Raw genomic sequence first — 16,084 nt, 5'->3', positions numbered from 1 at the left:
GTTCGAAATGACCTTTTGGCTGAGCTGTTAGTGAAAGCTTTTTAGTAAAAGAAGTTTGTACCCTGACGTCTTCCTTGGAGAGGCTAAGAGCAAAAAAACCTAGGGGCTGACTTCAGCGCGGTCGGTGGCCTCCTGTGCGGCACCTGGACCAACCTTCTCATTACTCTGCTGGGTGAGACAGTGCGGTGCTTCCACCTTACCTTTCATGAATCTCCTGTGCACGTCATCGCAGAGGTACTGTGCCCACTCCGGTGGCTTTTTCCATTGCTTGTCGTATATTTTTAAAAGAACCAACACATCCAGGTGTACATACTGCTTCCCTAAATGCAGGGCCACCTAATGCCTAAACATCCCAAAGTGTAATCATAAAAACCCAATGTGGTGTGCAACGAACTTCATTATTTACATACTGTGGAAAAGATGAATAAAACACAGTAAGGTAAGCTCTCTTGCATCTGTACATACTACACAGTGTTCTTTTGAAAGGCATTTCAAGATGGTCCATGTTTTTCATCATATTGGCGAGGATCGTAAATACCACATTACGGAAGACGCCATTTGACGGAGAACCAGATAAATGACTCAACCATGCGCGCAGTCATTTATAACCATGCTGGAACCTTCGTGGGGCTGTGATAAATTTCTCCCAATTTTTTCTTAAGAGTAACTACATGTAAATAATTGGGTTGCTTTATCTAAGAATTATTTTAGTGGCTTTAGTCATTTCTCAGGGAGGGAACCTGATTTATTACAATTCTTCCCAAGGCACACTTGGATAGACTTCCTTTACTGTTGGAGGGTCGGATCTGCCCGCCCTCCAGCACTGTCCTTGCTACATCCTTCTCCCCTGCTGGCCTCTGAGGAATGTCAGAGTCAGATGGTCAAAGCTAAGAAGGGTCAAAGCCACTTAAAATTTACCATTCTTTTTCGTGGTCACAAGTCTCTTAATTCATGCCGCTAAGCTATATCTCTTGAGCTTGCCAAAATGCATTTTTGAATTTTTTTCAAGAACTTTTTCCCTCCTTGGATGAGAGGTTACAATTGGAGCCTGGTGATCAGGCGAGGCAAGGGGAGGCCTGCCTTTACACTGCGGAACCCTTGGCTGCGTATCTTGACCATTAACGTTAAACTAGCAGTGATCAACCTTAAAGAGAAAATAAATTACTCTTGAGTATCCAAGTCCAAGTGTGCATTCCTTCCATTATTTCCACTTGCGAGAATGAAATATGGAGAAAATGTTATTGGCAGCCTTTTATTTATTCAGAAATGCCCTTTAGTTCTTCAGTGATAGGTCAATGTTAATAGCAGTCTAAAAGTCATCTTTATAAATTAGTGTTGTTCATCAGCATGTGGAAGATTCTTTTTTTAATTCCAGTATATTAAAATGATGAGGCCTCTCAAGAGATAGAGTAACATAACAAATTAATAATGTTCAGATGTCCAATACTGAAAGACCAGATAGTGGACTTTATAGCTTGGCAGAACTTTAAAACTTATTTAAAGGGACTATTTAAAAGCAGTCCAACTTTCTGTTTCACAGATAAGAAGAAACTTGGGTCTCTCTTAGTCCAGGTCACACAAATAACTGGTGGCATCATCACTCCCGCCAAGGATAGCACTAAGTAGCCCATTCATCGGGCAGGAGATGCTAAAAGGGGCCGCCTGTGATTGCAGAAACAAAGCCATTTTTAAGAATACAATTCCAGTTATTTAGGAGATTGCTCTTAAATTTCTTTTTTTTTTCTACAATGAACATCTTTTGCAAAGAGGTGAGTGAAGGACAGAATGAGTATGTGGGAATTTTGTGCCAAGGAATTCCATGGCAGTGTTGATTACTATTATGTGACATGTCTCTTCAATCTTTTCAGAAATTTGCTTTTGGTTTTAACTTGCAAAAATATGCACTGAAAATCTCTACCAATTAGAGAAATCTCTACCAATCCCTACCGAGAGGAAGTCTCCTCTTCCTGTCCCCACACTGCATTTTCAGCCCTCAGTGTGTGTCTGTAAATAGGTGATGTTTAGCTAGTACAGACCAAGCATTCACTGGTCTTTCGATGCCATGCATGCTGGTTGATAATTACAAATACTGAAGGAAGAAACTCTGGGGGCAAATTTAAGTTCTTACTTTCAAAACCAACTCCTTCAAATTGCTTTGCATATTCTTCTGGTTTCTTAAGTAAATCAAAATTTGCAAAGCTTAGTATATGGATCAGAAACATTACCCACCTAAAATGATACCGGCAAAATGTCTGCAGGACACAGCCAGGTTGTTTCTCTACGCAGCGGCATTGCACTCCACAGCAAGATCCATGTCCCAGGAGCTAAGAAACAAAGTGGACAGGAGTGACAGAATGACAGCCAGTCTCAGGTGGGACCCGAATTAGAAAGGTCTTCTGCGGCTGCTGAAGAAATCCAGTACCTGTGGAAGTAAGTCCTAGCTAAGTCTCAGGACCTCCTCGATGTAAACCCCACCTGCACAGCTTTCAGGGCAGCCTCGTGCCTCTGCTCCCTCCTCTGTGGGGAGATGACAAGAGGCCTACCTCCTAGGGTTTTCATCAAGAGTAAGTGAGTTCATATAGGCGAAGCACAAATAAGGGTGTCTGGTACCTAGGATGTGCTCTGTAATAGCGCTTATCATTAGGAGCAGTACAGTGGTGCTGTTGGGGCTGGTAGCAGCCATAGTAGTAACCGTGACCGACGACATTCCCCGGAGGAGAGCCTCTCCTGGGGGCCTGGGACACAGGGAACGGCTATCCTCAGGCTTCCAGGGTATTCAGTGGCTGTCGAAGGCAGTGCACTCTATCTTTATGATGTGACTTTCTTTAAAATATAAACTCCTGGAATTCTATATGTTTAAAGAATTACATGTTTGTAATCTATATGTTCTAAGAATTTTATGTTTTAACCATTATATTAATTTTTTTATATGTGCTAGGTTAAAAATACTCAGACTACAAGTATAGACGACTGTAAAATATGAAAATAAGACTCCACGGCATTCTAGTCTCATCCTCCAGAGATAAATTTCCCTATTTATTTGTTTTTAGTCTTTCCGATGGTTTTTTTACAACTTTATGTACAGTCTGTGTGTTTGTCCATTCAGTGATTCACCAACTTCAGATGGTGCTATAAGGTTAGTTTTTAATATTAGTTTTACCAGGAAGATGTTCTTGTTCGGCCCTTGGCATTAACAAGCTGATAATTTTGTGCAGTTACTTAATCTCTGTTTCTTTCTCTGTGTCTATGCAATAAGGAATTGGATGGGGTAGTGTTCAAGGCCACTTTCTTAGAAGTGTCAGAGGGCATTGACAGTAACTCAAAAAAATAAGAGGGGGGTGTGGGTGAGGACAGAGAGCAACTCCTGTGTGTAGAATTCGAGATAAACCTGGTCTGAGGGTCGGATCCGGATCAGATGTAACTACGTCTCTCTTCTTGCCTGTCATCTCTCCACAGGGCCTCAGTTTTCATGTGTGGGTTTCCTTCCTATCGGTGCTTCCTTCCTATCGGTGCTTCCTTCCACGACAGCAACTCGAGACATGTGTCCTTGTACTCGGCAGTCACAGGACAGAGACACATTTCCCTGCCATCTTTAGTACAAAGGTCCTGACTGGACCATGTACAGGGTGCGTGCAAGTAGGTTTGCAGTGAGCACACGAAACACAGAGTGAAGAAAGCTATTGTAATCATAACCTGCATGTCTTTTTCCACACGGAGAACTCAAACCTACTTTTAACCCACCCTGTATTTACCCTTAAACTAGATGATGATTAGCTAGTCCTGGGTCTCATGCTCACCCTGCGACCGAGGGTTGGGGAACTGTGGTTGGCGAACCCACGAGGAAGAGGGTGGAAGCAGATCTTAAAGAAAGGCAGGAAGTATAGACAGGAACAGCAGATGTCTCCTCCTCTTGGAGTTTCAGGCAACTGTGATTTTAAGAAGGAACTCATCCAGCTCTCCACTGACGACTGAGTCATTACTTGCTCTTGTGAATGCTGACTGCCATGTCACCAACCAGTGCCCTCATCCTCCTGCCAGAAATAAAGGCTGACCTCCGCCTACACATTCTTTAACTTCCTATCAGCAATTATGGACTCTTGGCAGTATTTTCGCAACAAGGAGTCCAGACATCAGTGTAAAGTTCCAGGCAGACATCAATGCCTCCCATTCCGGCCCCGGCACAGACATTGAATTCGGCCTCGTTAGTAAGACTCTGCTGGGTCTTTACAACCTGCTGCACAATGCACACACAGCGAACCATTTCCTCCCTCTGTACAGGGACCCACTCTGTTATCTCAGGATACAGCCTAGGCTTTGGGGGGAAAATGGCTCAGAACATTGCAGTGATGGGAACAACGGCCCCTAGGAAAGCAAAGAATTGCCTGGAGATGACTCAAGTTCTCACCAAGTACTGAAAATATCCCCGAGGCACTTTCCCTCAAGGTAAACATAAACTTGGGGCATTTTTGACTGATAACCAAATAAAAGGGAAAATGGGCAATGGTACAGGGGAGGCTGCCCGGAACACAGAGCACCAGGCGGGCACCAAATTAGGAACTGAGCTACCGGGTTCACAGACACTCTCACTTGGGGGATTTGAGATTCATATTTTGGATACTGAAATGCTAGCAATGTAAGTGCCGTCGTTATTATATAAGAGCTCTGATTGTTTCCCTTTGCCATATATCACACAAAAAGATGCCTGGCCACCTCTTCACAGGTGTTTACTGACAACTGTGTGCACAGCACTGTGGGGTCACCAGGAGGACACAGAGTGTGAGCCTGGCTCTGAGAGATGTGGCCATGGGGGTGACAACGTCACTGCCAACCCTGACAGTACCAGCCCAGCCCTGTGGACTGGAGCAGTTTGGAGAGAAAAGGAATTTCTAGATGTTATTAGGAAGGGCTTCAAGAAGAGAGACATGGCAAGGGGCACAAAACGATCTGACCACCTCAATGGATGGAGAGAAATGGGTAGGGGTGGGCCTTCCAAAAGGGGGCAGTACCTGAAAAAAGGCCAAGAGGAAGGAAAACCCAAATTGAGTTCCGGGAGCAAGGAGACTAATTTGGAAGAATGGAGAAGCGGAGATTGAGTAGTAGCTGGAGATGAGAATGTTGGGGCTGCCTTGGGCCAAGCACAGGGAATCTCCAAACATCGGGCACCACTGGGGGAGAAATTAGACTGGGGTGAGGGTGACTGTTTCACACATGCCTAGTCTGAAGTGGAGTAGCATGTTTACATCACATGGAAATAGGGAACGGAACTGGAATTCAAGGCTAAGTCTGGGTTTAGAGAGTGAGGGTGATGCTGTTGTCTCCTCCTACTTGGAGAAGGTAAAGAAAGTTCAGATCTTGATGGCACGTCTATAGTTAGAGAGATGGCGGAGGACCAGTGAGGGGCACGAGGCACAGTGTCCACGGCAGCGAGAAGAGTGTGGGCTTGGAGGAGAAGGGGTGGGAGCTCCTACTGCCGGAGGCGGCCAGGGTAGTCCAGACGAGAACGGAGAAAGACCGGACTCTGCTGGGTTGCAGGCCTTGGGCACAACGTAACGCTACCTTTCTATCCAACAGAATACCTTAAATTACCTTTCAGAAGGTTTGTTAACAGAACAGTGGCGACTGAGCCACTGAAATAGTTCATATGGTTCTTTAAGGGAACCCTGTAGCAGAACCACATCCAGCCCCCTTCTCTTAGGGGCTATTTTGAGACACATAAACCCAAAAGCTATTTTTCTTAATTTTGGGGCAGAATTTATCTACAAGTATATGTCTTAAGAAAAAAATGCAACTAATGTTAACCACTTAGGTAATGATTATTCAAAGTATAAAACTTGTTCTCTCCTCCACAAAAAGGGGTCCTTTTTATGAGATTTACTGTGGAATTATTTTAGTCTGCTTCTCTCATGCCTTTAAAATGATATACTCATTTTTCAAAACAGTTGAAACAGATGTGAAAACAGCATATGTGTAAAGCCGATATATGCGTACGAATACACACCATACTTGGACTTGGTTCGTTGTTTACAGGTTCCTTTAAAGTCAGCTTCTTTATAATGTTTCAACGTTATTGGGCCAAAGAGTAAGGATCATAAAAATCTGAAAGTTTATTAGGACTTCACAGATACTACATTACTTTAAAGTGCAGGAACTGGGCTCCAGAGAGAATAAATGAATTATCCAAAGGCATAAGGGGCTAGTGGCCGAACTGGAGTTGGACTGTTGGAAGATTTCTCCAGCTCAGCTGACTCTCTGTCCTTACTTGTAAATCGCCTGTGTGATGGTGGCTTTATCTGTGCAAGATATCTGCACTGCCTTTGGATACTCAATGCAGCTGCTGACCCTGAGGTGGGCCAGCCAGCTCTGTACTTTATAGAAGTCTGGGGGGTTGAAAAAAAATCAACAATATTTATTGAGCATCTCACAGGAGAACAAAGAGAGAGATATTGAACACAAAATGTTTGAAAAGGGTAGAGAAAGGAGGGAATTGCTGTTTTATTTTTTCAGTGAAATAAAGTCATTGGGTGAGTAGGTAATGGTTTCTTTTGAAAGGATGTGATGCATTGTCCTCAGTAATAATTCATTCTTACAAAAACAGACCACACATCCCTGTTTTGGAGATACACAGTTCAGCAAAGAAAAGCTAGAATGGAAAGGATACAGAAGGGATGAGGCACGTCTCTCAATCACATGGAAATTTGAGGAAACATTAACCAAATGAAGCCCTGAAGTTTGCCAAATTCTCATTTCATTGTAAGGCTGAAAGTTGAGTGTTGGTCCATCTTTTTTCCTAGTTCTTTAAAATCTCCGAGAAATTGTATGTGTAAGTCCTGAAAGTTTCTCAACACCCTTCAGAAATGAGATCACTGATTTTGCCTCAAGCACTGACAGAAAAGGTCGGAGAGCAGGTTTTCTTTAAAAACGCACTTTGTTTATGTTAAGAATTAATACCAAACATTTTCAATTGGCAGTAGTCCATGTTAATTCCTTTTCATGTCCATTATTAGCAGAGCCTTTATAAGAATCAGCCGCTAATATCTCCCTGCTGTTTTACTGGCCTGTGTGGCAATCGAAATGAAAGTTATTTAAGGCATCTAACTGTGATGTGGAGTCGATGCTTTTAGAACCTGACCTCACATTCCTCCTCACCCCGCCCCCGCCCTGGAAAAGGCTAAGGCTGAATGTCACTGGGCTTCACAGGCTTATCAAGACTGTAAACACCATCAAAGCCTACCCCTTATCACAGCCAATTTGTGTTGAGATACACATCCTTTTCTTCTGGTGGGGCTGTGAGTGCTTCGGACCATGTCCTGCCGCCTTCGGGAAGCCAAGTGACCGCTTAACCCGGAGAGCTGGCTCTCCGCACACCTCTGTAAGGAGAACCCTCTGCATCTGGGAAGTCGGCTGTGGGGTTCAAGTTGTAGCGCACTCATGCTAGTGTTGACCTTTATCAGAACACCATGTCCCAACCTCTCAATCCTTATTCCTTATGCCACATGAGAGACACAGCCATCCTTTGATATTCCAGATACTTTCCAAGGAGAATTATGACTCAGTCAGCAGTTGCACCCTCTGTTTCTCATGGTGCGTGTAATGACTTATAATAGAGGTCAGCTTATGTATCAAGACATAAAGAGCTACTGTTTTTCCGCGGGAGAGCCCAATGCGGTTCTTTTTCTAAGTGGGAAAGATGAGTCTTCCTTATGAAAGAGACTCAAGTTGCGGGCTCATTCCATGCAGGTCGCTTCTTCCTTGAACCCCCCCTATGTAATCAATTGCATTCAGTCCTGGCTCTGTCTAGAGTCAGCATGACTTACAAAAGGCGTGAAATTGAAGATCAAAGAAATGGTCTTTTATAAAGAAACCTATGTCATTTTGCAATACACGTTTAACCACACATTTCCAAAGTGGTCAGTTTTAATTTGATGTGCACATTCTTATGTTTACGATACTCTGTAGAAAATCCAGGTCTACCATTACCCTCTCCCACCCTTATAGGGAATGTATTTAAATTCACAGTTATTTTTGTACTATAACCTGCCATCAACCCAATGTAATATGCTTTCATTTGGCTCAGACTAACCTATTTTTATTGTGTAAATGATTGTTCTCAGGGTCTTGGCTTCTATAGCTTTTACTGAGGGGCAATGATAACGTAGTTCTGAACCAAGCACATTCTTAGATACTGACCCTCACCCAGTGGACCTAGATTCTCTGACATGAAGACATACACGAGTCTTCCTTGAGTAAGAAATGGGTGACAGAAGAAAAGCTAGACAACTCAAGTACAAATGTAATAAAGTCATAGATGGAACTTTAATAAGTACACCCAGAACTGAAACCCTTGTTGGAATTTCATATTCTCCCTTTTATAAGTTCTCAGAATTGATATTTTGAGTTCTCTCATACATAAGATCCTGAGCTAATCCCAGCCACAGGGGAGTGTGTTGTGGGGACACACAAGCAGTTTGTTGATTTACATGATGACCATCATTTGAAAAGTCTTCGAATCCCCCAGTCCATATGGGCTCCCTGTTACAGGGAGTCTGTAACAGTCTTACACAGTCTGCCCTGCTGACTGTGTGTGAGGAACCAGCAGGGTAAGAAATCGCAGCCAGGAATCAGCATCGGTGTCCCCACCGACAGTGATGGATATGTCTGCCGTATCTAGTGTGGGGTTGGGTGTCGAGCAGCTGCTTGCCATTTAGTGTCCTGAGGATGCTGGCACGTCCTGGTCCCTGCCTTCAAAGTGCCTATGAGCAGCAGGACCAGGGGAGCTCCTGCTTCAGAGGGCGCAGTGTTGCAGCTCTTCAGCATGCAGTGGCTTCTGTATCACACAATAAAAAAGGTTAGAAAATATATGAAGCAGTGGCATATTTACTCTGAAAGCACAAATGTTTTCCAGCTCCACAATCCCAAGAGTTTCTCCAGACAGTTATAAATATTCCATCTCTATTTGTACAAGCAGGGGGAAAATTACTCCTTGCCATGCAGACATTGCTCCAGAGAGACACAGTGGGAATTACCCATTTACAGAAAAGTTGTTTTCCAGAAGCTTACTTTCACATCCTTTATTTTGAGCTGGGCAGCCGTTCCCCAGAGAAAATGTGATATGCAGTAACAATGACTAACAGTCTCATAAACCTTTTTTCTTTACTGAGCGCTTCGGAGAGAGCGATGTAGCTGAGGTTTTGGAGCCGGCCACCCCTCACCTCTAGTGTCTGCCCTTAGGCAGGTTCCTTGACCTCACTCATCTATGAGGAATGTAGAAAATGGGGGTAATACCCCCCCCCCGGGGTTATGCATGAGTCAGTCCAGTGGCAGGAAGACAGATAAGTGCTGTCCCCCATCTGCCCCCCGCCCCCACTACAGCTCTGTGGGCGGGAGGGTGAGGAGCAGCAGCTGAGACTGGCCGTCTTAGCTGGTCTGGCCACTCACCCGTCACCTCCACATCCCCGTGTCCCCATGTGCCACTGCTGTTGTCCTTGCCAGCTACTTGCAGGGAGACAGATGAAGAGGAAGATCCCCTGAAGTAAGTAGAACATCATCTCTATTTTTTTAAATCTCTGCTTTGTAAAGTAACCAGAATGGATGGCTTGTTCTCTGCTGCCGTGGAACATTTGTGGAGTTCACCTCTGCACCAGGCACTGTGCTCAGTGACCCCTCAGGGTTACCCAGGGTTAGGAGCTGGCGGAGTCGTGCTCCATCCACCTGTGAGTCTAGCCTTTCCCCCTGGACCACATGGCTGCTCGCCTTCTCCAAGCCTGCTTTCATCTAGTGGCAGGGGAGATCAGTGAGCTGGCGCGTAAATCAGGTTCAGCCCGAATCTTGGCCTCATCTGACTGTCTGTAACACTGTTCTCATTCAAAGCTGCACCCAATCCACTGGGGGGGCGGGGGGGGGGGTCTAGATTTTCTGTGAGGTAGGTAGGAGAATCCATTGACTTAGTATTTACACATTCCTGTCCTGAGCTGCCAAGATCTTTTCATGGTTGCCCCCTTTCACCTTAAAAAGAATCAAGTCTGAAGTCAGATACTCTTAAGTACATTCTTAAATATGTAAATACTTCAAACGTCCCCTGATGAGGCAGACCCTACCGGGCCTGGCTGCTATGGCTGCTATGGCTGCGGGGAGGCAGAAGAGTTAAGTCCTGGGAAGATGGGAAAGAGGACCACAGGTTTTTTTAATCATTTTGAAGGCCGGGGCTCTTTTGTACTTCCTCTTTTTAAATTGTTTCCATTACAGTTGCCATGTAATATTACATTATTTATTTCAGGTGTACAGCATTGTGGTTAGACATTTATATACCAGCAACTTACAAAGTGCCCCTCCCAATAAGTCTAGTACTAGGTCAAGGTTCTTTTATGTTGATGTGTCTGGTGTAGGGAAAGGAGCCAGGGATGGACTGGTCCAACCTTGCTTAGACAGGTAACTTGCTAGTGACTCAAAATTCCTTTCCCATTTGTAAACAGACCGTGACAGGTGCATGACCAAAAAAAAACCCAGACACTGCATTTCCTTAAGTACTGAAAGCTCTAGAATTGAAGGAGGGGCCAGAGTGGGGACTTCCTTAGCCCTCTGAATTACGGGCGTGGTGGGAGAGGGGGAAAAGGCCGGGCAGGGTTTGATGGAATAGGTGTGCAAAGCCGAGGACTTTGTGCTCCTCAGAGTGTTGTGGCTGTGACTGGGCCGTCTAGCACTCTTAACCCCAATTTTCCACCTTCACACAGTATGTCCAAGAGGTTCCGTTCTGTTTCATTTTATTTCATTTTCAGAGAACAGGGCAACAGGGAAAATGAGAAAACCAGAAAAGTGATGAATTGTTATAATGAGTAACTTTTAGTAACTTCCAAAGGCCACAGGTAATCTTCCTTTTCTCTGGTGCCTTTCATCCCCTTTGCCTTTTTATCTTGGTGAAAATCAGCTTTCACCAAAAAAAAACAAAAAACCCCTTAATGAGGACTGAGAAAGTGACTTAAAATTGGACATACCATCATCTCAGAATCTAAGTGTCAAATCCATTGAATTCAAGTATTTTTTAAATGATTTGTACACAAATCAAGTCAGACACTTGAAGATTCAAAACAACTGTTTTGCTCTCCCCTCCCCCACCCCTCCAATCCCCTGAATATTATATCCCTCACTCAGTGCAAAATGGGAGAGAGTGGAAACCCTAGCAGAGTTCCTCATTGCAATATACATAGTAGTAGCCACAACTCTCAGATGCCTATTCATTTCTTGTGAAATGCTACATTAATAATTTCTTGAAATGTCACTTATTACTAAAGTAGCACCATGGCTGCTTTGCGCCCATTTGGGTTAACTTGGTGGTTCTTTTTAATGCCCAAATGAGAAAGAAGGCCGGAGCCCACAGAGAAACTTAGGACCAGCGCAGTGGTGGCCCGGGCTTTCCTGCCCTCCCTCCTTTGAAGACTGGCTTCTCAGGAACCACTCCCTAATGCGGGGTAGAAGGCTCCTCACCCGAGTACAGGCTACGATACCGTATGATGTTTGTAGCAGCCTCACCAGGGCCATTACACAGCTATTTGCTGACGCTAGACCAAGCTTAAAATACTGTCAAACACAGCTGAGGCTCTGGCCACTGTGACCCCGGATGGTCCAGAGTTGGGGCGCAGTGGCTTTGAGGAGGACCACATGGGCCACTCCCAGCCCAGGTGCACAGGGCAGGTGAATGGTGATGAACATTCCAGGAATAGCATGCCTTTTGCCATCGCTAGGAAATAAAAAGGAGACCGTAAAGGCGGGGAGATCAGAAAGGGGGTTCTGATGAGAGTGCTGGATGGTGGGTTTTAAAAGAGCTGGTGGGTGGTTTTTATGAGTTCTATTCCTGGGCCAATTTTAAACAGGAGCACAGGAGCACATGTACAGGACAGCCCACCCAAACCACACAGACATCTAAAACCTGGGCATCTTGGTGAAGCCCTGCAGTGGTGGGGACGCCTTAAAATGCCAGAAGTTGGTTCCATAGCACCCCACAGAGTTCTCTGGTGTTGGAATCTTGGAGGCTCTGCACGGATTAAGCTCAGAGAACTATCTTCTCTTTACACTTTTCAGCCGCCAAAAAAGTGTCCCTTGCTTTCTTTCCTTGGATTTGAGTGTAATCACATTACTGGATAATTATGAAAGCAAATAGAAGACACAGGAAGGAGTTGAGAATTTTTTTGCGGTTATCACATTTAATGATACTCGATAACAGATCTAAATGTTTTTTTTACCTTACCAGCAGCTTCAATTCTTGTTATTGCTTTGAATTTATGAAAGCTTGGTTTTTAAGATTAAATACTTGTGGATAAGGAAGATTTTGAGGTTTTTGTGTGTTTTAAAGGTTTCAAGTTGGGAGCATAGCTTTGCCTAGTCATGGATCTGATTCTGTTCCATTTGCTTGTTATAGTGCCACCTACTGTTGAAGGTTCTTTTGACAGACAGCCTTTGTTCACTGCCTGTCTAGATAAAGGAGAGCATTTTGGATGTACAATTAGGTTAAAAAGGAAAGCTTCCGAGTAAAACAGAGTAAGATTTTTAGCTAATTGTGAAAATTAAAAATTAAAAAATTAATTAAAATTTTAATGTAAAAATTAAAATCCAATCTCTTCTCAATGGAAAAATACTTTGGGAATTAAAACTGCATTATTATACATCAAAAACTAATTTTAAAATTAAATGCCAAAATTAAAATCCACTCTTCTCGATGGAAAAATACTTTGGGAATTATAACTGCATTATTATAAATTAATAATTTGTTACTGTTTATTAAACACCTACATATTAAAGATAGATATTATTTGCATGTGTTTTGGATATGGCACTAAATATCAGTGTTTACTAAGATCTGTATAAAAATCAGCATTTTTGGTTACCACTAAAATTTCGAGTATAGTAAGGGAATGTAAAAATGAAAGTGGGTCATTCCTCTAAAATCAGCCTGTGGCGTTTGCTGAAGGCAAAGTTGAGTGACGGCACTGAAGTAGGCAAACTGGACTAAAACCTCAATCTGCCAGAAATAACTCAAATCAAGTTTTTTCTTTAACTGTCTCATTCTGATAGACTTCTTTTTCCAAAAATTGTGTACAAATGAGAAAACACATGTCCAAGGTTTTCTTTTAATACTTCTGATTCCATGAAAATGAGAGATCTCCAACACAGTTTGTGAACCAGTTTGGACCATCTTGGGGGAAAGATGATGGAGCCCACAGATCACACAAAACCGACCCAGTGCTTTGTCCAGAACTAACCGCAGACAACAGCACACCCCAGGGCTCATACTTGTGCCTTACTCGCCAGGTAAAGCGTGGAGCCTGCTGGCAGGCGTGAGAAGTCATGGTCACAGCCTAACCTCGCTGTACCAAATGAATGTTCCTTCTAGTTCCCTCTCTGAAGGTGTCGCTTCTCTCTCCCCACAGGGACCCTCTGAAAATCCAGCAACTGCAGAACCAGATCCGCCTGGAGCAGGAGGCCAACGCGCGGCACCCCGCGACCAGTGCCCCGTGCAGCGCGCCGCCCTCGCCACCCTTCCCGCCGCCACCTGCCTTCCCGGAGCTCGCGGCCAGCGTGTCGCCTGCGGCCCCGGAGCCCATGAGCGCTCTCGCCTCCCGAGCCGCCCCCACTATGCAGTCCTCTGGTTCCTTCAACTACGCGCGCCCCAAGCAGTTCATCGCCGCGCAGAACCTGGGCCCAGCGTCTAGCCACGGCACGCCGGCCTCCAGCCCCAGCTCCTCCAGCCTCCCATCGCCCATGTCCCCAACTCCGAAGCATTTTGGTCGCTCAGCTGCACCCCTCTTCACGCAGCCCTTTGGCTCCGAGGCCGAGGCCCCATGGGGTTCATCCTCGCCATCACCCCCACCACCGCCGCCCCCAGTCTTCAGCCCCACTACGGCCTTCCCCGTGCCGGACGTGTTTCCGCTGCCGCCTCCGCCACCACCTCTGCCGAGCTCAGCCCCGGCCTCCAACTGCGCCTCCCCTGCGGCCCGCTTCGGCCACAGCCAGACGCCTGCAGCCTTCCTCAGTGCCTTGCTGCCCTCTCAGCCGCCACCCGTTGCGGTCAATGCCCTGGGCCTGCCCAAGGGCGTCACCCCCGCGTGAGTGACATCAGCCCCTCCTGACCTAAGGCCCCCTTGCCTCTTCACACACCCTTCAAAGTGCACCCGCAGCCCAGGGGTACCATTGTAACATTTTTACATGCTTCCCTTCATCCTCATTTCAGATTCTTATCACAGCAAGCTGTTCTTGCAAAGCTGTCTTACCATTATTATAATCAACACTTTTTCTTCTGCATTACATAATGCAAGATTTTCTCAGGAACTACCCAAAATCTAAGCAATGCTCTTAATTTTGATGAGAGTGGCATCAGCTATCATTGACTGAGCAGAGTGCTAAGCAATTCACTGTTCTCCCATCTGACACATTTCTAAGAAACACGATTGCCTCACCTACAAGGGGAGATTCTAGTAGTTAAACAATTTGCCCGGGGTCATAGAGCCACCGAAATGAGATTTGAATCCATGCATGTCTGACTCCAATTCCATTTCAGATCAATATAAAAATAGAACTAGGGCTAGGGCTTGGTTATTAAGTATGCACTTAATTTTTTAAAGAATTTATTTATTTTTAGAGATTGGAAGGGAGGGAGTAGAAAGGAAGGGAAACATCAGTATGTGCTTGCCTCTTGACTGCCCCCTACTGGGCACTTGGCCCAAAACCCAGGCACGTGCTCTGGGAACTGAACCGGGGATCCTTTGGTTCACAGGCCAGTGCTCATTTTCACTGAGCGGCAACAGCCGGGGCACACTTAATGTTTTTTATCTAAACTACCAGAATTAAGAAGTCTTTACAAATTTATGTAGTGACTGATTGGAGGGGGCGGGGGGGGGGGGAAATGTAAACGTCTTTATGTTGCTCGCCCAAGTAAGTGAAGGCATGTGCAATCTAGTGAGGAAATGATGGTGCCAGTTCTGTCCCCAGCCAGCAGTGATCGCTTGGGAGGTGACAGGGACCCTATTTCTCTGTTTTCTTATTCTTTAGTACCTGCCTTTCCTTCTGTCACAGTGATGATGTGCAGCCCTCCGAAATCTTTAAGTAGAAAATCTGAAGATAAATAAGATACTTTCTACAAAAGTACATTAACGCCTCCAAACACGATGCCATACAGGTGTTCAGCAGGTGCCCGTCACAGAGCAAACTGTGGGGGAGCTAGCACACACTCGTCTGACGGAAGAGTTCAGAAATAAGTAGGTGCTGGCTAGCAGAGGTCAGGCCAGTCCCCGGACCTCAACTCTTCCTCTTGAAGTCCTGCTTCAGAGTTCGCTGGGATCCCAGTATTGTTCAGAGAGAAAAGATGGAAACCAAAAATGAGAAGCCCTTAGAATTCAGGTCATTTTCACTTATGTGGAAAAGTGTCCCATTCTGGGATGTACTAATGCCACCTTAGAATGAGTACTTGCAACGTCTAGCTTTGACAAGGAATGTCAAGGAGCTTCAGTTAGCAAAGTGTTTTTTTGTTAGGCACTTTCTAAATGTGGAGTACATGAATTCTAAGTTTGACATCTGGCGTCTGCTCAAATCTTTATTGGAAAAAGTTCAGTCAAATGGATACATAAATTAATGGATAAAGGCGGGGTCTCTACAGTAATGATGTGATAATGAGCTTCTACTGAAAGTTGAGTCAGTCAAATTGCCTGAAAAAACCTTTCTCTTTCACCCCTACTTCTCTCGGTTTTTATTTGGCTAGTAGGGAATGAAGCATTAAGTCGCTACGAAGATGCTAACTGTTGGCCTCAAAAAGTGGGGGTTTGTTGTGTGACGCTTTGTCCTCTCTTCCTGTGACGTGGTACCAGATCTTGCTTTCCAGAAAGACAAATGATGCAATATTCCTCACGTGGGGTTTGTTCAAAGATTGGAATATTGAAGGCATTGGTTGCCCATGCCTTTTATCATCCTAACTGAAAACAGTGGTTTATTCTGACCGTGGACTTCAAAATTCTCTGAAGATAAGCAGTTTTAAAAGATTACTTCAAGTAATACAAACCCTTGTTTCTCATCACTATCTATCACAGTTACTCATTGTATGGGG

At 44.8% G+C, this 16,084-nt stretch overlaps 1 protein-coding gene across 2 annotated transcripts in view; it reads left to right on the top strand.

Moving 5' to 3' along the window:
• PALLD (palladin, cytoskeletal associated protein) overlaps positions 1-16,084 on the top strand; it is a 205,110-nt gene that overhangs the window by 155,640 nt on the left and 33,386 nt on the right. Inside the window, exons 1-2 of one of the 2 annotated variants that reach the window (XM_037058243.1) lie at positions 9,430-9,529; positions 13,419-14,093. In XM_037058243.1, coding sequence (XP_036914138.1) covers positions 13,591-14,093 — 503 coding nt within the window. In that variant the 5' untranslated portion in view covers positions 9,430-9,529; positions 13,419-13,590. Of the gene's footprint in view, positions 1-9,429; positions 9,530-13,418; positions 14,094-16,084 lie in introns of those variants that run through there. The other variant, XM_037058242.1, reaches the window with a different exon arrangement.

This window comes from Sturnira hondurensis, unplaced genomic scaffold (genome assembly GCF_014824575.4).
Source record: "Sturnira hondurensis isolate 20B ecotype Veracruz unplaced genomic scaffold, ASM1482457v3 Scaffold0010128, whole genome shotgun sequence".
In the NCBI taxonomy this organism is placed as follows: domain Eukaryota; kingdom Metazoa; phylum Chordata; class Mammalia; order Chiroptera; family Phyllostomidae; genus Sturnira; species Sturnira hondurensis.
The sequence above is the reverse complement of the archived record's forward strand: the minus strand, read 5'-3'. Positions and strand labels throughout refer to the sequence as shown.